This window comes from Pelodiscus sinensis, chromosome 18, assembly GCF_049634645.1.
Source record: "Pelodiscus sinensis isolate JC-2024 chromosome 18, ASM4963464v1, whole genome shotgun sequence".
NCBI classification, from domain to species: domain Eukaryota; kingdom Metazoa; phylum Chordata; order Testudines; family Trionychidae; genus Pelodiscus; species Pelodiscus sinensis.
This window is the reverse complement of record NC_134728.1, coordinates 8813632-8837533: the sequence shown is the minus strand read 5'-3', so window position 1 is coordinate 8837533 and position 23902 is coordinate 8813632. Positions and strand designations below refer to the sequence as shown.

At 42.0% G+C, this 23902-nt stretch overlaps 1 protein-coding gene across 2 annotated transcripts in view; it reads right to left on the bottom strand.

The window, feature by feature from the left end:
• The window catches only part of CABLES2 (Cdk5 and Abl enzyme substrate 2), a 49481-nt gene that overhangs the window by 12770 nt on the left and 12809 nt on the right, over positions 1–23902 (bottom strand). The window contains exons 2-6 of one of the 2 annotated variants that reach the window (XM_075901085.1): positions 11387–11458; positions 11124–11216; positions 6196–6273; positions 2127–2235; positions 1244–1409 (exon numbers count right to left, since the gene is read on the bottom strand). In XM_075901085.1, coding sequence (XP_075757200.1) covers positions 1244–1409; positions 2127–2235; positions 6196–6273; positions 11124–11216; positions 11387–11458 — 518 coding nt within the window. The remainder of the gene's footprint in view (positions 1–1243; positions 1410–2126; positions 2236–6195; positions 6274–11123; positions 11217–11386; positions 11459–23902) is intronic. The other variant, XM_075901086.1, reaches the window with a different exon arrangement.

Sequence of the window (23902 nt, the reverse complement as noted above, 5' to 3'; positions counted from 1 at the left end):
ACACATGTTGGCCAGACACACAAATGTCTATTGTATGTATTGTATTCCATTACAATGATACTGTTTCCAAGTGTTGTTATAACCTGAAAAGTGACTAAAAACAATATCCATATCATTCCACATTTATAGCTTTCCATTGTTCCAAAGGAGCTCTTTTTGCAAATTGAAAGATGAACACTTCAATAGCCAGTCATGCAATCTTAAATTTGTTGCATGAAAATTCAACTGAGTTCTGGCTACCTCATCCATTATCAGACATGATCAAGATTCCTCACTTAGAATCTTTGATGCCTGAGCCATAAAAGAACCCATCTAACCCAGGGTTGTTGAGGCTATTTAAAGGGCTCACGGCTCTAGTGAGCCCATGCTGGAGTAGGGCTGCAACAGTGAGCCATTTAAATAGGATCCTGCTGCCTGAGCCACCATCTGGAAATTCGGTGGCACAGGAAACAAGATACAACTAGAAAGTGGCCAGATGCAGTCCATAGGCCAGATCAAAGTGTCAGACAGGACGAATCCAGCCCCTGGGCCACATCTTGCCCAGTTCTATGTAAGCCCGGCATAACTGAACTTACATGTGTGAAAATAGCAAAAGCACTCTCACAGATGACAGACACACAATGCACTTGTTTATATTCTTAAATAAAATCTTTTGGGCAACTAGTTAGATACATGAAGTCTATGATATTTAGTCTGAATTTAAGAAATAACACTTATCAGTGTTCCTTTAGGTTAGGCCTTGTGATGCTGGAAGGGCAAAGGAAGAGTTCTTCCTTACACTTCCATATCTAAGTGTTTAAGTAACTCTTAAGTTAAAGGCCAAGATAATTTTTTTTTAATCTATTCTCTACAAAGCCTAGTGTTAGTTACATTTCCTATCAAGAGACACAAACTGATTACTCAGAACAGGTAAGGAAATAGCAATTCCAAAGATCAGCACTGGTTATTGTACAAGTCCTTCATCGCCTCTAAACACAAAGGAGTAAAAGCTGTGTTATCTCTAGTCTGCTCTTTTGGTTCCTTCACTAGTCTTTGGTCACAGCTTGAGGGAATGGCCTCCTGAAGAATTCTCAGCTTTATCAAATCCTTCCTAAAGGGCTTTTTGCCAACAGCCTTCAGTTCCTACGGTTATCCAACCTTGCTCCAGGCAAATGTATTCTTGCCTTTTTATAGCATCTTACAAGGCAAAGGTATTGCAATTCCCCTTGCATGCAAGCAGTACAAAGTCGCATGGATTTTTTACCTATTTCAGTTCCTGATGGTATTGCTTTAGCTGTTACAGTTTTATGTCTTGAGCCTGTAAGACTTCGTGAAGCACTGAACCGACATGAAGGAACAGGACCGTGACTATCAATTTTGCGGCCAACGAAGGCATTGGTTGGATACAAGAACTTTGCATAGGACACAACCTAAAGAGACACAACAAGTGTTAGTAATTGTAGGAGGAACTGTGAAAGGCCTCTACATTTGGGCTAAACACATACTTTCTAATTTATCCTGTTGCAAACAGTAGAGGCTCCTCAAACAGTTGCAACAGGCCTATGTAAATTCAACAAAGAGAAAGCCAGGGGCCCAAGAAGCACTGTTTCTGTGTCCCACTGAATTGTATTCAGGTTTGGTAGAAATATAAACATTTGAGGAGTCACTATTTCTCTTTCAGTGCTTGCATTGTCAGCAAAATTTTAGCAGCATGCCAAATATAACTAAACACGAATATTCTAATCTAAGACTGGGCCCCTATCTGCCCCAAAGCAGCAGTGCTTTGCTCTGAGAACTTAAGCAGCAGACAGGTTCTCTGCCAGTGGGAAGAATGAACTGGACTCCCCACCAATCTCACCAGACTCAGCAAGACTGCTGTGGCCCATTAGTCCCACATGGAGAAGCAGCTTCTCTCCCTCCAAAGATACCTTTCATGAACAGATCTCAAAGTGCTTTTAAGCAATAGTTAAACTTCAACATCTCTGGAGAGCGGAAACCTCACTTTATGGATGGGCAAGTAAGAGAGTCACTTAATTTCCACACTTCACCATCAGATAGGGCAGAGCAGGGAATAACACTGAGACTCACCAAACCTCAGTCTCCTACCCACAGATACTTTCTTTCTTCTAATGAATGTATTTCCTTACCTTGCCATCAGCTCCAATCTCCACCCCTTCCAATCCAAGAACCATCTCTGAAGAGACTGAAACCCCACCAGAAGGATGTCGCTGTTTCTGCCCTTCTATTTTTAGATCACTGTAAACGAAGACAGAGCGGGAAGTGTACAAGAAAAAAATCATGTTACAAGTCTAACTTCCTCTACTGTAAACACTAGACACGCCATAGTACCAGCATTAACACCACTGGAAAAAATCCACTGTGTCTTCCCATCCCCCCTTTCAAGCACATAGGTTCTGGAAGTAGGGGTACTACAGCACGCCCCTGGCCTAAAGTGGTTTCCATTATATATAGGGTTTATAGTGTGTTTCAATTATTTGAAGCATCCCCACTATAAAAACTGTCCCAGCACCCCTGTTCAAGTATTAGTTTTTTAAATACTGTACTCAGTATAAGAGTCACTTAACTAGAAAAAGAAACCAATCTAAAAAGATAGAACAGAGACTGGTTATATTTAATTCTACTCCATATTATTACGTTTACTATCATCTGAACTGAGCTATATGTAATCTTTCTGCACAAGAGTCCAACCCACACTGCACTAACAAATGTACAAGATTTGGGTAGCAAACCCAAGTGACAAACATGTTTTGCATTGCTAGTTTCCCTACACTAGCAGCTTACCTTTCAGTTACTCTTTACTGACCTGAACCCCAATTCATAAAGAACAGACTGTACACAGAGATTTCCAGCAGAACTCCACTTTAGTAACAGCAATATCCTACTCAGTCTTTAAAAAGAGAGTTATATTGGACAAACCATCATCTTACAAAGAAAACCTGAAAGAAGTGGTACTCTAGCAGCCAGCTGTCGAATCTAACTCTTTCAAGTGACCCTGCTGCTTTCCCATCAAGTGAGAAAAAAGTTTCCCATTGCCTATTTTTATGGAAAGTATGTTTGCATACAATGCAATTTCCACCACTAAACATCCGTTTCCTTCTTCCATAAATTATGCACAGGACACAAGTGACAACACAATTGTTTTAGCAAAGGTGGATTAAAAGTAAATGCAATATTTTCTGTAGATTGTGTAAGTCAAACATCCACTGAGAGCTTCTTTCATGAATCTTCCTAATTCATCTCATTTAGGATTCCTTATGTGAGTGTATTTGCAATGATATTGTATACATTTTCAACACACTTCTTACATTTCCAGAATACACTGCATTTAGTTTGCCATAAATGGACATTTCAGTTCTTGGTAGTAGGCAAAGTCACAGTGACATTCAGCATCTAATGTTATTTTCAGAGCTTTATAGATCTTAAAGTAAGAAGTGCATCTTACAGTATTTATTATGATTGAGTTATAAATCCCAGAAAACATGGGTCAGTTAAGATAACAGTTGCCTTTACCTTCAATGGTACATCAGCTTAAAGCGTAAAATAACTAACAGCATGATCACAATACTAAAAAAGCTAATAGGGCACTGACAACACTCTCAAAACCTTGAAGAGAACCACTGGCAAACAATACAGTAAGGTAGGCAAGGATGACCAGTCCAATGGAATTATCGAGTTTTCCTTATCAGGCCTGGCAGTTTCTATTTGCTGCAACTTAACAAACGGCTGAAACTAGGGATGTAACAGAGTAGTCAATGAGCTTATTGGTTAATGCTATCGACTACATGCATTTAAATGCAGAGCTCCAGTGGGAGACTTACTATTTTACTATATATGTTACTATTTTAGAATGGCAGCAAAAAGAGGAAGGAGAGGCAAATCTGACTTCTTGTTTTCAATAAAAACATTCAAATATTGTGTAAAACCCCCAAAACTGTGGCATAACTGCTTACCTTTTAAAAAAAAGGTGTCTAGCCTAACAACCTTATTTATAATGTCTGGTTTGCAACAAGGAAGATGTCTTAGGCCTGGGATCCACCAAACCTCAGTTTCCTACTCCACTCACAGATCCATTCATTAGAAGAAAGAAAGTATTTCTGCACACATGAATAGTCTCATAACAGAAATGGCTTCTTATACAGAAAGTTAAGCATGTGCATGTGTGTCTCCAGGAACAGGGTAAATAAGAGCCCTTTTAAATCCCAAAGCATACACCTCAAAACATAAGAATGCCTGTACTGTGTTTGACCAATGGGATACTGGGCTAGATAGCCTATCTGCCGACAGTGCCTAGTAACATTAATCAGAGGGAACGAATAGGAAGTCCCCGCAGAATGGGGCTGCATCCTAACCATCTTGGCCAATCGCCACTTGTGGGCCTATTGTTCATAAATCTCATCTCATTTGAGCTCAGCTATACTTTTGGCTTTCATGACGTTCCCTTGCAATGAGTTCCACAAGTTGACAGTGATGTTGCGTGAAGTACTTCCTTCTGTTTCTTTGAAGCTCATGGCCTATACATTTTATTGGGTCACCCTAGCTTGTGTGTTACATGAAGAGGTAAACACGTTCTCATTCACTTTCTCCACACCATTCTTGATTTTATAGACCTCTTATCTTTTCCCCCTTAGCCGTTTCTTCCTCTAGCTGAACTGTCTCAGTCTTTTTAGTCTCTCCTCATTCAGAAGCGATTCCATAATCAATCATTTTGTTGACCTTCTCTGTACTTTTTCCAATTCTAATATATATTTTTTGAAAAGGGACAATCAGAACTCCATAAAGTATTAGAGATGTGGGTTTACCATGGATCTGTATAATGGCATTATGATGGTTTGCCTTCTCTCTGTTCCTTTTCTAATGGTTCCTAACATTGTTGGCTTTTTGGATGCTGCAACAGACATTGCACAGATGTTTTCAGAGATATTTACATGATGACCCCAAGATCTCTGTGTGGGAGCAGCTAATTTAGACACTATCCTTTTGTACACACAGCTGTGATTATGTTTTCCAGTGTACATTACTTTGGATTGATCGACATTGAATTTAATCGGCTACTTTGTTGCTCTTTGAAACACTTTGCAACCAGCTTTGGACTTAACTATCCTGAATAATTTTTTAAATGATCCATAAAACACTTTTTCTATGATTGTTTGGCAGGCTTCCTACTTCTGATGTACCTCAAATTTTTGCTGTTACTTTGTGTGGTTTTCTAGTTGCTCTTCTAATTCTTTTCAGTCTGCTTAAATATGCTTTTACCCTTTATTATGTGTGGTGTGGCAAAGCCTCTGCCTTGCCCTGGGGGTCCTGCACTTCTAGGCGGCTAGTGTTTGTCTCAGGCTCGCTGTGACCTTCCAAGTAGCCTCTGGCCCTTTACTAGAAGCAGGGTCACAGCCTAGTGAGCCATCCTCATCATAGGCCAGGCAAATGGGTCTGGGGTGAACTCCTCTTTAGTTCCAAATTTCCCCTTCAAGGGTGACCTCTGTAGTGGTGCAAGGAGAGTTGGGGGAACCCAGGACCACCTTCTGCTCGAGGACCCTAAAGGTAGCAGCAGCAAGTAGTAATTTCTCCACCTGCAGCTTTCCCCAACCAACTCCTCCCAGTACCTGACCACAATCTTGCACTCTCTCACAGCGCATCTCTTTACTCCCAGTCTGGTCTTCAAGCTACCCCTGAACTGAGGCCTCTTAAACTAGGCCCCACAGGTCCTTAATGAGCAGCAGGTGCTCCGATTAGCGTGTTGCTTCTGGCAAGTTCTTAATTGTCTCCAGGCATTTGACCTAATTGCTCTCCAGCAGACCCTGCTCAGGTCACTTAGAGAACAGAAAAATATTCTTCTAGTTGCCTGTATATTTACCATCCACCAAACTATTGTGGCCAGTTGGTCTGCATCTGTTACATTGGGCTTTTTACTGATTCTCTATTTGAAGTCTGGTTGAGTACTTTAACTGACAGACCATTTTGATTTTTATATTTTACAATTCAATTTGTGTTGCAATTTTGTGCTTGCTTCAGTAAGTCTTATGAGCACATTTAAAATATGTATTTTCTCTTGTTTCAAGGTATACTAAAATGGGCTATCGTATGTTACAGCTACACTCACTTATGAGGTCCCTCATTTCATAAATTAGGCTGTTATACATGGTGATGGACTAGATACTTCAGAGCAGTGCAGATACCGCATTAAAAATACAGACTCACCTGATTCGTAAGCTGTCCCCATATGGCAGGATAGAAAAAGCCACACATAAGGTTCGTTTAGCACAGATTAATACTATCCTGAAAGCAGAGAAGAAAAGATTAAAGAGAGAACTGAAATAAAAACGTTTTCTGCAGCTATAGAACAGCAGTGGGCAACCTGTGGCCCACTGGGGTTCCACCTGGTCTGTTTAAGGCTGTTTAAGCTCTAGAAGGGAGGGGAAAGAGGAGGGGACGGACGGAGTGTCAATCAGCTGATTCATGGTGCTCTGAAAGTGCTGGGAGGGAGGGGAGTAGGAAGTGTGGGGCTCCAGTGCCCCAGTGTATGAGAAGTGTGTGCTGTGTGTGTGGGGGGGGGGGGGGAAGAGGGCAAAGAAGGGGTGCACAGGCCACAGGAAGAACCCCAGCTGCCCAATGCTGCTATAAAACATCAGGGCTGTGTCTACACTGGGCCACTTATTCCGGAAAATCAGCCGCTTTTCTGGAATAAGCTGCGAGCTGTCTACACTGGCCCTTGAATTTCCGGAAAAGCAACGATGCTCTACTGTACAAAATCAGCCGCTATTCCGGAAAAACTATTCTGCTCCCGCTCGGGCATAAGTCCTTATTCCGGAACACTGTTCCGGAAAAGGGCCAGTGTAGACAGCCCAGTAGTCTTTTCCGGAAAAAAGCCCCGATCGCGAAAATGGCGATTGGGGCTCTTTTCCGGAAAAGCGCGTCTACATTGGCCACAGACGCTTTTCCGGAAAAGCAGCCTGCCAATGTAGATGCTCCTTTTCCGGAAAAACTGAAAACGGAATAGTATTCCATTTTAAGCATTTCCGGAAATTCATGCCAGTGTAGACACAGCCCAGTTGTGCTAGTCAACATGTAACTTCCTAGGAAGCGTACACACACAAGATTTTTCTTAAATGGCTTCTCTAGACAACCTAGGAGAGTTGTGAAACATATACTAAAGAAAGCACCACCAAACAGAAGGGCATTCATATAAGGCTGATGCCCCACAGGATCAAGTGCAGGTGTATTAAGTACTCAGGATAGCCAAGAACCCTCAGAGTGTTTAGCAGCACAAGTCAACCAGTGTACGTGGACTTTCAAAATAGAAAGATAATTTTGTAAACAATGTTTGTAGGCATGCATTCCGAGGTAGTGATAACAAGCCTATAATTCAGAACCTATGCCAAGCACCTGCTGTTGTCAGGAAACAATCCACTCTAACAGGCCTCCCCTCCAGCAGCCATTAGGCATTAAGTAATAGCCAACGTGGCTATGTTGAGAACAAATCATGCCAAACCAACCTAATTTCCTTCTTTGACTGGGTTACTGGCTTAGTGGATGAGGGGAAAGGAGTTCGCGAGATGTATCTTTATTTTTAAGGCTATTGACACAGTTCCACATGACACCCTCCTAAGTCAATTAGGGAAATGTGGTCCAGATAACTACTCTGAGTAAGGCTGAAAAACCACACTCAGTAGTTATCAGTGGTTCACGGTCATAGAGGTAGGACATATATAGTGGATTCCTGCAAGGATCTGCCTTGTATCTGATATTTCATATTTTCACTGATGATGTGGATAATGAAGTGGAGGATATGCTTATAAAACAGGTGAACAACATCACTTTGGGTGGGGCTGGAAGGACTTTGGAGGACAGGATTAGAATTCAGGGTGACCGTGACAAATTAGAGAATCAGTATAAAATAAATACAATTAAATAAAGAATATCACACTTGGGGGGGGGGGGGGGGAGAATAATATGCCGACATACAAAATGGGAAGTAAATGACTGTGTGATAGTGATTATGAAACCCTTCAAATTCTTTTAAAGCAATACTAACTGAATGAGTGAAGAGTATGGCGCAGTTGCGAAAAAGGCTAATATTCAGAAGTGAACATACAACACTCCTGTTAACACAAAACAGGAAGCTCTCTCTCCCACTAGCACAGATGAAACCTCAGCTGAAATATTATAACTAGTTTGGGTGCCACCCTATAAGAGAGATGGGAACAAACAGAAGAGAGTCCAGAGAAGAACAAAAAGCTAAAAGGGTTAGAAAACCCAACCTAAAAAAACTGGAGGATTTAGTTTTGAGAAAAGATGCCTGAGGGGGAACTTGACAGCAGCCTTCCAATATGTTAAAGTCTGTTACAAAGAGGATGGTGATCAATTGTCCTCCATGTCTCCTAAAGGTAGAACAAGAAGTAAAATGGCTTAATTTGAAGCAAGAGAGATTTAGATTAGATAATAGAAAAAGTGCAACTAAGGATAGTTAAGCACTGAAATAGGCTTCCAACGAAGGTAGTGGAATTCCCTGTCACAGGATTTTTTTTTAAATCAGAATTGGACAAACACTTATCAGGGATCGCAGTATACTTGGTTCTGCTTCTATGCAAGGGGTTGGCTGGATGAGCTCTTGAAGTTAGGGTTGCCAAGTGTCTGGTATTGACCAGGACAGTCTGGTATTTTCACCTCCTGTCCGGTAAAAAAAAAAAATTCAGAAAATATCTGACACTTAAAATGTTTGATATTTTCTGATTTTTTTCCCCTGCCAGGTGGTGAAAATACCAGACCCCTGGCAACTCTACACACACTCAGCAACCATCCCCGCCCCCCCCAGGGCTCCATCCTCCCGCCTTACCTGGTTCTGCAGGGAAGCTGCCTTCTGGCTCCCATCAAGAAAACAAGATAGCCATTGCAAAAAGCCTAAAGAATTTTCTTAAAGGAGCCATGCTGTTTTAATGCTGTTTTATTTATTTATTTGCTTAACTCTCAAGGTCCTTCCCCCCCCTTCAACAACTTTGTTCTCCTCTCCTTCTCTCTCCCTCCCAAACAGAATTTTTCCCCTGGTTTTTTTTTTGCGAGGGCTGTTTGGTGTTTTTGATTAAACCATCTGGCAACCCTACTTGAGGTCCCTTCCAACTCTACATCCCTATGAGTTCTATTGATAGGGGATACTTGGCTCCTACATAAAACACTTCTGTCCATTGGAGCATAGCTTGAGCTAATTAGAGAGCCTGTAAGAACTACAGTTTTAACCATTAATAGAAGCAAGCTGTGGAGCAGAGGTCTCAAACTCCTGGCCTGTGGGCTATCTATGGGTTAGGGCAGGGGTCTCCAAACTACGGCCCGCGGGCCGGATGCGGCCCACGAGGCCCTCTCATCCGGCCCGTGGAGACCTTTTTGTCTGGCCCCGCCTTCTTCCGCGTGCCGGCGAGATTATCCCTGAGGCGCTTGAGTCCGAGCATTGGTGTCAGCGGGAGAAACGGATTCGCAGGCGGCTGCGCGAGGCCCCAGCGCGCGCACGGGACAGCAGGTAGCCCAGGTCAGGGACGGCTCCGCGTGCCGCTTGGCCGGGCGGGCGAAAAAGGGGGGTCTCGAAGGCGGGCTCCGGATCAGACCCGGCGGCAGAGGATCGCGGGAGGCTGGACGGAGGGGAGGAAACCCGACGGTGGTTTCTCAGGGGCTAGGAGCGAGGGGCTACTTCTCCGGGGGCGGGGCTGAGGAGCTGGTGCCCATTGCAGGAGGCGGTCTGGTTGCTGTGGCACAGTGATAACGTGTCTGCTTTCAAACCAGCTTTTCCCATTAAAATGCATGCCCCTTGTTCCATGAGGCTATGTTACAAATTGTCACCTCATTCCCTGCATGATAGGAGAGCGATCACATCTCTTCAAGTGTGAGTGTCTTAGGCTGAACATATTGAACCACCCCCAATTTCAAACAGTGATTTCTAAAGCCAGAAATGTCTGCTATTTTGGCATCCAGGAAACAATTTCACCATTCACACTAATACAGGTGTTCATGTGTTGTGTATCAATGTGTTATTAAATAATAACTGAATAAAATAATATTAAATAAATAATTAAAAACAACATCCATTTTTTGATTGGTTTTTATTTGGACCTCAAGTGTGTAGTCGGCCCCCGAACTGCTGTTTGATAGTTAATGCGGCCCTCGGGCAGAAAAGTTTGGAGACCCCTGGGTTAGGGCATATTCACAATCCATCCTGGGAACCTGCCCGCCAGAACCTGCCCCCAAATCCCGCCCTTTCCCACCACCTTCCCCCCGTGACACCCCATCCACCAAGGGACAGAGCCTCAGGGATTACCGGGGAGGCCTGGTACAGGGTGGCGGCAGTGGTTGTTCCCCCCCCCCCCACACTCCTCCTGGCAGTGAGTGCCAGGGGAGCAGGTCAACTGATGCTGCTCTTCCATGCCAGGCCCCCATTGTAATCCCCAAGACCATGCCCCTGGTGGCATGGGGAAGAATGGGAAGAGGATGAGGCAAGGGTGGGGCTTGTGGACAGGTTCAGACATGACCCCTCAGGCTGCAAGGTCTCCCGGACCAGACTGCAAATATGCTCCAGCATGTAGATGGCCCGCTGGCTGGGCATTTGAGACTCCTGCTGTAGAATTTACTCAAGTTTCACGGGGGGGGGGGGGGGGGGAACAGATTTCTTTTTTGGGGGGGGGGGCATACATTCTCTCCAGTTCAAGAGCTGAAGTCACTAAGTTTTTTTTCAATCCAAACAATTCCCCGACTGGCACACTGCTTGATTACTTGAGATTCCATGTTGGCTTGTACCCTCACAGCAGGCAAATTTGTATGGATACATTTTACACTTAGAAATAGATGAATATACCCATTTTATAAAAATCTCATTCTATACTTCCCTGCCCTAAGTGTATTTCAGATGAACATCCCATTTACCGCAGTATCCAAGAATCAAAGCCAGCCTACTTCCCGGACACCAACATTCATGTATGGTAAACTGTAATTACTTGTGATCCAAATCTGCCAGTCTTACTCATGTCAACTGGTACTTATTCACGTAGACAGCCCAGCTGAACTCAAAATGACCAATTGCATGAACTAGGACTTAACTCATGTAAGTAAGGGTATCAGAATCAGACCTCAAATTACATAAATATTACCTGCTATTTTTTGTATCATATTGTCTCATATTTTTGATGAAGTGCATCTTCTTCAAGCTTCTGTGTCTTGGAGATCCAGATATGTGCTTGGTTCTGTAATTAAAGAAAGTTATTAAGTGATCTAAAAGAAAGATGTAGGTGTTCTTATGATCAGATGGCGGCACTAACATGCAGGACCTGAGATAGTCAGCTTTGAGGAGGGTGGAGGGAGGAGAGGACTTGCATGCAACGAGTTAAGATTAATGCTGCTTTTGAAAAAGTACCTTCGTACACTGGCACATTCCACTATGTCTTCTAAAAATTCTAGAGAGCAGCGCTGGGAGATAAAACGCCTTCTGTAAAAATGTACAACACCATGAAGAGTGAACAATATTAGTTCATGGCCTTTGAGATCAGAAACTGCAACAGAGAGCTAAGAAGTCTTAAGATACTGTACTTCTCACAAAAGATAGCTGAAGTATTCAGAACTCAGCATCTTTAAACTTCTGAAGAGGCCAAGAACCTTAGAGTTCCCAAAGCAAGCAGTTTATACTGAGTAAAGCGTTTACCAGTAATAATCTTTAAGAAGTTGGCTCTCTTAACAAAGAGGTCATTTAACTAATCAAAATAGTTAACAGCCTGCAGAAAAGAAAGCTTGTCTGCAAGTTACCACTTCAGGAATCTTTAAAATACACATTTAAAAAAACCAAATGAGAAGTATGGGAAAACCCCTCACCTGGGGTTTTCATATAGCTTATGTACTTTTTCTCAATTCAGAAAATAGAACTAATTGCTTTTCTTATGATAGGAGTTCAGACAAACTAAGAAAGCTTTCTTGGACAATAGTTCTGGCTCAATAAAAGCGACAGAAGTTCTTTAAGAAAATAATATATAAAAAAGGAAGCTTGGGGTACTTCATGCCCATGTAGAATCCTATAATGGAAGACATGGGGGGCGGGGGGGGAGGAGGGAATCCACAAGAAATCGAGATGGCATAATATTGATGACGTATCACATTAACATGGGGAAAATGGACCTTGCCCAGAGAATCAGATTCCTTTTGTCAAAGGCTTAGATCATTCATTAACTGGTGAAAATGTAAATGTGATCAAGGATTTTGAAGCTATGCACTCCATAATAAAAGCTTTGTTCAGATCCAATCCTCACTACAAAGCCATCTCCAAATAGTATTTCACTGGAACTATAATCTACATCTTCACAATTTGTCTTGGTAAGCCTGAACATGCCATGTACTTAGATAGGAGTTTTTCTTATGCTGTTCTTGACAGATGTTTGTCAATTCTGTAATATGCACAGACAGAACCGGATTAACTATATTAATGAAGCAAAGGGACTTTGGTTTTTAAAACCTTACAAAACTTTAAAACACAAAGGCAATGGGATTTCTTTAAAAAAAATAAGCAAATATCCCTATATCCCACGGTAAACAAAATGACAGCAGCATTTCTGTTAAAAATGACGAGAAACAGCAACTGTTTCTTTTATCAAGACAAATTCTGTAATCTGAAATACAGAAGCTAGACATTTCTCTAACTTAAAATGTTTAGTCAATAAGACTGTGCAAATCTCCTTCTAGGAATTCCGTCAAGCATTTAAAAAAATAAGCAGCCACACACTTTGGTAAATAAACTGAATAAAAGACTAAAGGTCAAAACTGAAAGACCAAAAAACCCCCAAGTCAGCCAGCTTTATTATTTGGGTGCCTAAACAGATGGATAAGGCTAAAAGAGACTATTAGTCAGACTGCCTGCATAATAGGCCATAGGACTTCCCCAAATCAATTCTTATTTCAAATGCAGCATGTGTTTTAGAAAGACATTGAATCTGGATTTTTAAATTGCCAGTGATGGAGATGCCCTGATAAATTGTTCCAACAATTAACAGTGAGGGTAAAAACATGCACTGCATCTTCAGCTTCCAGCCACTGAATGTCGTTATTACTGTATGCTGAATTGAAGAATCCATTATCAAATGTTTGTTCCCTCTGTAGATGCTTATCAACTACAACAGTCATCTTTTAACTTTCTGTTTGCTAAGATGAATACATTTACTTGCTTGAATCCATTGTTATAAAGGTCTTTTTCTAACCCTTTAATTATTCTTGGGGCCCTTTTCTCAACTCTCCAATTTATCAATGTCAGTCTCAATGCCAGACACAGAAGTAATATAACCTCCCAACTCCTACTTAAAAGTCCCATTTATACATCCAAATATGGCCTAAGATGTTTAACTTTAGGCACTTAACTTTGGAAGGAAAAATGTACTTTTCAGAAAGTAGGCTTGCCAGATACCTTCACAAAAAATCCTGATCACAGCGGGTGAAAAAACTGGTTGAGGAAAAAAACCCCAAAGTTTGTTGGGGGGAGAGGGGGGTGGAGAGAGAGAGAGTGCGCTGCGCCTTTAATTTCCCCCACCTCTGGCAGGGAAATAATGGCCCCACCGGCCTTTTGTTCAACAGAAACAGAAAATATTGGCATTTTCTGTTTTTTTTTTAAACCGGACAGAAGGACATGATTTCCGGACTCTCCAGGCAGAAACCGGACACCTGGCAACCCTATTAGAAAGTTACCATAAAAAACACCCACATTTACACTTCCTCCTTCCCGTTCTTGTAGTTACTTATTTTCTCAACTTCCACTAAAGATACTGCCAGGATTGCTTAAAAATGTTAGTCCAGGATGGTGGACACACTTCAAAGTAGTAAATCACCATAATCATGTCAAGTTGCCATTATACAGTGCTTTTCCTTCAAATGAGCAATCTGCAGTTTGCATGGTTACCAAAGACCCTTTGATGAGGATTATCTGCACCTCTAAATTAAATCCTTACCATTTTTTCCTACTTAAAGTAAGAGTGTCAACTGTACAAAGAGTACAGCTCTGCCTACCTATTAAAGTGTCCCAGGTAAGGATTTTAAAATTAGAGGATTTATTTTCTGTAGTGAGAATTGCAATTAGTTTGCACTTGCATCCATTCATGTTGTCCAAATTATTTAGACAAATGCTTTCACATATATTCCTAAAGCCTTTTCAAAAGTCATGCTTTAATGTTATCTGCTTTTTGTAAAAGTGCCAGGAGATCCAAGACAAACTACACTGCTGCATGCATTTCTGTCTCAGCAGTAAAGGGCACCCAAAGCAATTGACAAAAGCAATGTAATTAACTAGTTATGGCTAAAAGGAATAAGTAATTACTTGCTATCTGACACAAAACCTGGCATTTGCACTTGAAAGCAAATCTGACTTTTCATTTCTCTTAGTGGAGTTATTCAGGTGTTTTCTGGAAAGAGCATGACTCAAGCAAGCACTCAGTTGAAAAATGTGAGTTGCTCCTTGTATACAAGAATAGAGATGTTAAATCTCCTCCTTTGTGAGTTTAGAGTTAGAAACAGTCTTTGGTAGTATAATATGGAACAGCTAATCAAGTGGCTAGACACTTGGTACATTCATGGGGCATGTATTACTTGAGATCCCCAATGTCCTCTGCCAAAACTGCAGTTTAAAGACATTTTATAACTTTTAAAAGTAGTTTTGATCCTACTCATGGTTATCCTGGAGCCATCACAACCTCAAGCATGGCTACTGCAGTGGTATTTCAGCATGCAACATCATTCAAGATAGAAAGGGGGCCATGTAAATCAAAATTCCTGGTGTGCTGGGAAGGCCATTAGTCATGACACAAAGTTCTGCACAGAAGGGGTGTTGGTTTAGCCAATTAATACAGGCATACAGAAACCTATTTGTAGGAAGTCATGGTTAAGCCCCCTTTGGAGAAAGTGTAGAGTACCACAGGGTTATGCAAAAAACACGTTTTCCTGGTTTAACTGTATGAATCCCAGTTAGACAGGCCCCAGGAAGGAAAGTTTGTTTTTATTCCAGAAGGTTTGTAACCTGGACTCACTAGGATTATGAAGTACAGAGAAAATATTTGCTTCCTGGAGATTTCACTTGTACTTATTGCTCTGAACTTTTTGGGAGGATTAAAGGTTTCTTAAACTGCATTCTTTTGTCATGTGAGATATATTCAGTCCATTTAGGAGAGTAAGTTCTCTGTATCTTCTTTAAAAACATCAACAGAATCAGCCAGCCACTGGTTTATGTATTTGGAGGCTTGGTAAGAAGTATTCTCCTTCACTAGTTATGCTAGAACAGAGCAAAGAGGTTTTGGGCTCACTTTTGGATTGTGGCTGGGGAGCAAATGCTACTCCCACTTGCCATGCCCAACACCAGGCAAAAGAGGAAATATTAACCTGTTAGGGACACAGCCACTTCACCTGGGGCAGATGCATTTTCAGAGCCTGTTCAGGATAACAGGAAGTACTATACTAGTGAAGCATAGTGCTCTGGGGAAAAATGGCCAAATCCACTGATGTTGTATTTAAAAGGGAGAAGAGCCTCATATTCACTTTCTGAAATTTGACCACACATTTCACAAGAAAGCAGAGATCTGCTGACAGCCTGCTTCTGTGTTAGTCGCAAAAAAACCCCAACACTCCAAAAAGAAAATCTAGTCACATTTGCTTGGTTCAGTCTTCCAAACCTCCGCCTTCTTGCTCTTAGTCCAAACTTGCTGGGTTTGTTGTAAGCTATTTGCTGTTTGACACATTAGCCATTAAAACATGAGGAACCTGACTTTAGGCCAGGGAGAAGCTAATATGACTGAAGTTTGTATTTCCCTAAATAAAAATAATTGATCCTAGTCCATTTGACTTAATGTTAGGAATCGAGAGAGCACATGCCTAGGTGATCCCCTTTGTTTATTTTTGCAAATGTGTAGCCACTGAAATGCTTGGTTTCACATTTACATGCAAGGGGCAGGCAGGACCTGGTGCTCCCCTCAAGCACCGGCTCCCCCTGCACTCTCCCCACTCCTGCCTACCACAAAGAAAGGAGGAAGAAGAGGGAGACTGGGGGCCTCTTGCCCCCCACCTCCTGCACTGCTGCCTCTGATACAGAGTGGTGGGAGGGAGGGGTGTTGCGTGTAACCATGAGGGTTAACCAATGAGCCCAAGCTCATTGGTTAACTGTGTACACATTCCTATCCCTAGTCAGGAAAACTACCCATTCTAGAATGACACAAAGCTGTGCTTCCCACAGTTAGTTACATGAAGTTGAGGAGGTCAGGAAGACACATCTGAACTATTACACACAAACTACAGCATAGGAAGCACTAACCCCACCGTCCGAACCACAATAATACATTCAGATAAGAAACTTCACTCCATTTTAGCTTCATTAACAGAATTGTTTTCCCTTGAGAAGTCTGTGGCATGGGAAAGGATACGATCCTATATACGTATATGATTAGCCAACAAAATACAGGATGTTACAGAGATGTTATCCATATATGCCATAATTTGCACACAAGATCTGTGCAGAAATTTAATAGTAAAATACCACCTTAATTTTTTACTCAAAGATTTATTTTTCCATTTCAGATATTCATGAACCTATCAGCAGCGTTTCAAAGAATAAAACAGTTTTACTGTTATGGTATAACAAATGTATTTTTACAGAGTATACTATATAGTACTTTAACAGCTTCCACCATTGCCAAAATAAGAACATGTTGCAATTTGTTAGCCTGTTATTTATTGTGTTTCCCATATCTATTTTCACAGTGTGGATTGATGAGGCTATTATAATAAGAAACCTTGGATTACATGGGTGAGTTGACTACTCCTGTCAGGTTTTGCCTTACGAAACCAAATTTAAGATGATTTATTCTGTTCCAAGCAGATTTATACAGGATGACGTTCCTGGCTCGTAGCTTTATGAACTGGAATCCAAAGGATTATAATGAGAGGGGTTTCTACAGCTCTCAGTGTTGTGTGTAATTTAAATAAAGAAAATTCTCCAGTAAGATGTCTTAAAACTACCTACCTAACTGGAACACATTTACAAATATTTTTAAAGTTGCCATAAAGACAGCGACCATACAGATTTAACAATTAGGAGTTCAAGCAGCACATGTTAGTTAATGCACAATCCTATATGGGCTAATATTTTATTCAGCAAATACAGCATTCTAAAGAAAAGTAATGTCATCTCAAGCAAATAAAATCTGTGAGCTAGATACCAGGGGGAAATGGCTGTTTACTCCCTAGTCATGTATAGTAGGTAGGAGCAAGTTCACTAGTACAATAAAGTACCCTTACTAAGAGAGCAGCTATGTATAAACAAGCTCTTTAAGAATAGGTTGTTTTAAATAAATATTACCCTTAATTTGGCATTGCCTTTCAATTAGTGAACATTGCCTCCTTTTCTGAATGAGCACAGGACCTGAGAAGGCCTTTACCTTCTGTTAGCAGGAGAACAGAGACTGACTGCAGCTGATAAATAGGGTCCTTGCTCTCCCAGAAACTTTAGTTGGAGCAAGGGCTCCCCAGCTGTCTTGCTGCTCAAAGGAAAACTCCAGCAAAAGGCTAGAGGAAAATACAAGGTCAAGATGCTCCCTCCAAATCCCTTTGCAGAAGGGAAAATGGGAGAACTGGCTGACCACTAATCAGTCCAGGAAAGAGTTAGAGGTGGTGGAAGAGATGGAGTGGAGTGGCTACCACTGTTCTAAGTGCAAGGGCAAGGACTGGGTTAGTCACTGCAGACAATTAGCACCTCAAATCTCCACACAATGCACCTGAGCAAGGACAGAAGAGGTCACTGGGGAATGAAAAGAAGCTAGTTAAGGACAGATAAAAAGGTGGAAGCCCAAAACTTTTAGCCTTTATTCGTAAAATAGCAGGAACACATCTCCTATCCCTCTCATTTTCAGAATGGGTGTATTCAGAAGGGGGAGGGATAGCTCAGAGGTTTGAGCATTGGCCTGATAAACCCAATTCAATCCTTGAGGAGGACATTTAGGGATCAGGGGGAAATCTGTCAGGGGTGGTACTTGGTCCTGCCATGAGGGCAGGGGACTGGACTCAATGACCTCTCAAGGTCCCTTCCAGTTCTATGAGATATATATATTTATATTATGTATTGGGAGATATACCTATGAAGTTGAAGATTTATAGTTTGTTCTTTAAGCTGTAGATTTTTAATGTCCAAATCATGTTTAAGCTGGTGAATGCAGCAGGCATCTTGATAATTCATGACATTATTTCCTTTTGGATATCCTTAATGGTAGTAATATACAAGTCAAGGTACCTGAATGGATTCATCTCCTGTATTCCTTTGCCCTTCAACGCAACATCTCAAGTAAGCAGGGAGTTGTTGGAGTTCCCATTAGATCTGGTTTCTTGTAAAATGATTCTTAGCCCCACATTTCTTGCAATGTGGGGTAGTCTTTGTTCAACCAACATGCAGTTACTCAGTTATGATCAGCACAATCTAAACCTTCTAGAATATCATTAAAACGTGACTGTGTTTGATTTCATTATGAGAACACGTGTAGATGAATCCATGGCAAAGCTAGGAGAGATAATAATGCATCTTTGTTTGACACCAGTGTCCATGTTAAATCATTCCCTCAAGTCTGTGATCACTAACTGAGCAAGCTGCACCCTGATACGAAGGCGACGGTAACTATTTGTTGGCACCCCATAACACAGATGTTCTAGAGTGAAATGCAATGGAGGCTGTCAAATGCTCTCTCATAAATCTATCACATTTATGATGAGTGGGTTTTACCACTTGATTATTCTTAAGGTGAAAATGTGGTTGAGACAAACTTCCAGGTAGAAATCCAGCCTGCTCTTCCCTCAGCTTTGCCTCAACTACTTCCTTTATTCTGCAGTAGCCTTTGCCTGTCACTGTAAGGGAGTAAAATATCTTGCTAGCTATCGAAGTCACTTAGGTGACCTTGCTTTGGTATTTTGAATATAAAGCCAGTTTCCCATTGTTCTCCAGGCTTTTCCTAGTTCCACACCGAGGGGGAAAAAAAAAAAAAAAAAAAAAAAAAAAATCACTGAATTTTTCCAACAATGGTCTTATTACAATGGTCTTTCCCAGTGTCTGGATTCTCACCTTCAGCTCTTTTAGGTTTAAAGCTTTTGACTGTACCTTTCATTTCTGTGTGTATAATGCAAGATGTTGAGTGGTCTCGTTCTAAGTACTCGATTTTTTTGTCAAAAATCAGTAACTGTTTCCTGTAATGCTAGTTACCACTTCCAAGTAGTGCTATGCACATCACACTCTTCTGGTTTTCTGTTAGGGTCTTTCCTTGCTTATCCTTGGCTACATCTACGTTACATAGCTTTTAGGAGAGCACTCCTGCCAACAAAGCAGTGTTTACACTTGCTGCAGGCGAAAGTTTTGTAGTTGGGTTGTATGCACACAACTTGTTTAAGAACCCTGATCAACTGCTAGTAGATGTAGTCCTTAAGAGATCCTCTGGTCCGAGTAAATCTGCCAGTTAGAACCCTGCTGAGATAATTTAGTATCACCTTTTTAGCAGCTGTGTCAGCATCTCTTCTCACTGCTTTTTACTGCTCTGTTTCATACAAATGTTTTTATTCTTTCTGAAAGTATGTGAGGAGTTGATATTTTATATCTTATTAAAAAGGTTATATCTTTACAAAATATTTACTGGGGAAATAGTCATAAGATCTGAAGTTCAGCATGGGCTCATCAGAATTTCATATCTGCTCCTCTCCTGATATAGTGTTTCCCACAGCTGCACAGTGAAACAGTTTGTACAGTAGCTGGTACAATGGCTCCCCAAGCTCTACTAGAATTTATGTCTGAAACAGGATTCTTGCCAGTTCTGTGGAGCTTCTCCTGTGGGAGGAGACGAGAGCAAGAAAGGGGAGAAGGAGGTACAAGTCCGCTATTATAACAGGATGAACAGGGGGAGGGTGAAGAGAAAAGAACAATACATTTCTCCTACATCCTGCTCCAAGCATCCAGGAAAACTGTGTACCTTTGTATGGGCTCTCTCACGTACTGTAGCAACTCAAAAGCAGGAACAATGGAGTCAGACTCAGTAGGACCAACATTAGTTTCACTCTATGGTTCTGTTAGAGTAGAGCATCTTTGTATTTATAAGTGGCACAAAATAAGGCTTTGGTTACACTACAAAACTGTCAACAAAAGTCAGCTTTCATTAACAAAACAGTGAAGATGTACACTCTACAATGCTCCTTCTGCTGACATAACTCCCCTGCTTTGCTGACAAAATAAAGCCACTTTGAGAGGCAAAGCACTTACTATGATGGCTCCATGCAGCAAATGTTCTCCCACTTGGGGCACACCTGAGTTGTTGGATCTGCTAGTGCTGTGGGGAGAGGAGGCTGTGCAGTCCCAGTTCTGCTCCAGCCGTAGGAACTTTTATGGTCAGACTTCTTGTGGAATGTCAGATAAGGGCTACACACGGGACACACCTCCGTACTGTGCAAAGATAAAGGAGCTGAGGCAGATACACCAGAAGGCAAGGGAGTCAAACTAGAAATGTTAAATATCAGTTAATCGAATAGCTGTTTAACAACATGAATTCTTATCAGTTACTCCACTATTCTATAGTTTCCGGAGGTGAGGCTGGCAGCCAGTGCACTCCGGCCCCACTCCCGAGGAGCCCCCTGAGAGTCTATGCTACTGCCTTTTTATCAGAGGCAGCAGCACGGAGTGCTAGGTGGGAGCTGGTCCATGAGGGGAGCCAGTTTAAAAAACAGCTCCCCTTGCAGACCAGCTGCCTGTTGCCCCATGCTGCTGCCTCTGATACAGAGGCAGAAGCACAGGGTGTCACCATCCCCTATCTGGGGAGAAGGGAGGGCACAGATCTAAGCTACTGGACTGGGAATGAGTTGGAACTGAGCTGGACTGCCTGCTTGGCTCCTAATATACTTTAAATGCAGAGCCACAGTGGGGGTAGGTCCTGGACCCAGCGCAAGCTGGGCTGCTGGCCAGCCTGCTAAAAAATTTCCTTGTGGGGGAGAGGAGGGAGAATGTGCGTAGTCTATAGCAATAACCAATAAGCAAAAGCTTATAGGTTAATCAACTACACTATTACTTCCCTAAGTCAAAGCGTTGCTATGGTGCAGTGCCAAAGACCCGCCACTTGTATAAGGAATGGGGTGGCACTCTCAGTGGCTATCCTACTCCAGACTGCTAAGAGCCCTATGGACACTTCCTGTTGCTGCTGGTTACATGAGATAGCGCTGTCCTTTGCTTTGTAAGATCCAGGAGTTGAAGGGATAGAAATGCACAAGACTAGCTGCATTTGCACGTGTTTCACATTTCCCTGTGCAGCTAAGCAGAGCACACGGAGAGTTCACAGGAATCCCAGAGAGATCCCTAGGAAACTGTTCTGAAAGTACTGCCAGTCTTCTGACAAAGGTTCTGCCTTGTTTCTTCCCCCATTGTAGGAAACGTCCCCGCACCAGTTAGAAATCACTTATACAAGAACCAAAGCAGCACACAGACTAGCACCAGAGGGACCCAGTTTGAAGCAACACACATGTAGGATATGCACCCTTACATACCTTCAGGAGTGAGATATTGGCTTCCCTAGTCATCTGCTATGATCCCCTTATAAACCAGAGACCTTTGTCTGATCTATAGCACCCCCACTATCCTTGGGCTCAACTCAATATATTTAGGACATCTGCCAAGGTATGTGTTTGTCCAAGGACAGTGAAAAAACAATCCATATTTTAAAAAAGGTGCATTTTACTTCAATGATTTGATGCTGAGAGTGCACTAACACTCATACTTCTGTTTGTTTCTTTAGCTTCTGCAGAGGTGAACGTCAGGGAAACCCCCATACACCAAAGATGCACTTCCACCAGATAAAGAAACAACCAAGGATGACATGTTTCTAGAGGTGCATCAATCCTCACATTAAAAAACAAACCCCAAAACCCCACACCAGAATGCAGGGCACGGAGTGAGATTTTAGAAAGAAAATTAGAGATAGCTAGGACAGAATGGAGAGCAAGATCAAGTCTTACTGTGCCTGGAGCAGATGATAAAAGTTATGGAGAATCAGAGATGCTGAAGTCCCAAGTCATGCTGCAGGCAGAATTTATGCATGCTCAGACCCCCTGTAGCCAATACAAAACTGGTTTCTACGCCCTTTCCAAACTTCTTTCATACGTTCCTTGTAACTTCCTGGCCTGCGTCGGTAACCCATTTACCTCTTCAGGCAGCTTCCAAAACAAACAGCGGTGTATAACTCCAACTGAAGTGCCTACAGGACTGCACCCTTCACTGTTCTCCTTTCCATGCGTTGTTAAATGGTATGTAATAAAAACATTCCGACAACCAATTCTTGTCTTTTACATACGATGGTTGCTGCTGGAATTAATAAACAGTGGCAATGTAATCATTTGCTGAGTACACAGTCAGGGAATCTGGTGTTCTTGCACCACAGGGCTAGGGCATACTCTGCACATAACAGGGATGTAAAACCCCAGTTAATCAGCGAAGAGGTTAAATGTTAAGTTAATCTAATCGGTCCAGGCTGGGGACTGCTCCAGCCCAGCTGCCGACAGCTCCCAGCCCCGTGCTGGGCCTGGGGCTGCCACCAGCTCCCAGCTCCTGCCAGAGCAGCCCCTGTCATGGAGGCACCTGGACTCCCCACAGACAGAGGCTGCTCTAGAGGCTAACTGCCAATCTGGCAATTGCACATGCAATTCGCTGGGCACATGTATGGTTTCAAAAGTGTTTCTATTAATCTTGTCCCTCTGGCCTCTCTTAGGTTATGCTTCCTCTACAGCTTATAGAACCCATGGAAAACTAACAGATTAGCTGAATCAGTACGCATATAGCGCTTGTCTTCAACAAACACTTTTTATGAATCATAACTCTGAACAGGACCTCACTGGTATGCAGATGATTTCACCTGCATGCTTAGAAAGAATCCTCGTGGATTCTTTATTGCTGATAATTTTAAAATCAAGGTTGGATTTCTTTTTTAAAAAAAGATCTGCTCTGAGAATTATTCTGGGACAGAACTAACTATGATCACAGTGGTCCCTTCTTGACTTCAAGTTTATGAAAACTAAGGGGGTTCCAGGGCTTCCCCTTTCCCTGATGCACAGTTCTAGGGAGACTATTATTCTCTAAATATGGAGGGAAAGTCCAGCAATAGGGTGGGATTAGGATGGAAAGTGACAAGGAGAGACTACTGTAACAAGTGACAGATATGGAAGGAATAAGACGACAACAAAAGTCTACTGTGGGTGGAGTAAGGCAAGGCAATGTGAGGCACTACACCCCAAAAGATTTTACACTTCAGATTCCACAAGTAGGAAAAAAGCTGCAGTGAACATTGTTCAAGTGTGTTACACCACCAGGAACACGTTGTTTCACAACTCCACAATGTCGAACGCTTAGAAAGATCATGCTCACAGTTCACTGCATTTCATATACCCTGCAGTTTTGGTGCCAAGTGTTTAGACAATTCAAGGACTAAATAATGACTTGAAAGTATTATGAAAGCCATCTGTTATAACAAAACTGTCAACATGGCTGAATTTGCAGTTCTCTAAAGCACGCATAGCATTCTGAGAATTCCAACTATTCCTTAGAGCACCATCACCACCACACGCTAGCAGAGAAACAACCTATCTACTAATCCTGTGCACTCTGCCTTTCCCATCTCTGCCAATTTCCATGTATATATGCGTAATTGAGAATTCTCAGACTGACTCCTTCTCTACGGGTACATTTCATTCAGTTGGTGTTGAAGATGGATTGAGGCATAAGGGGAAGTTATAAGAGGGAAGTCTTGTGGTCAAGTGGCAGTGATAGGAAATAAGAATATGCTTTCTTAATATTTAGAAAAATACATATTTGCCAGCATGGAGATGTGTCTGATTACTAGACACACAATTCAAATGC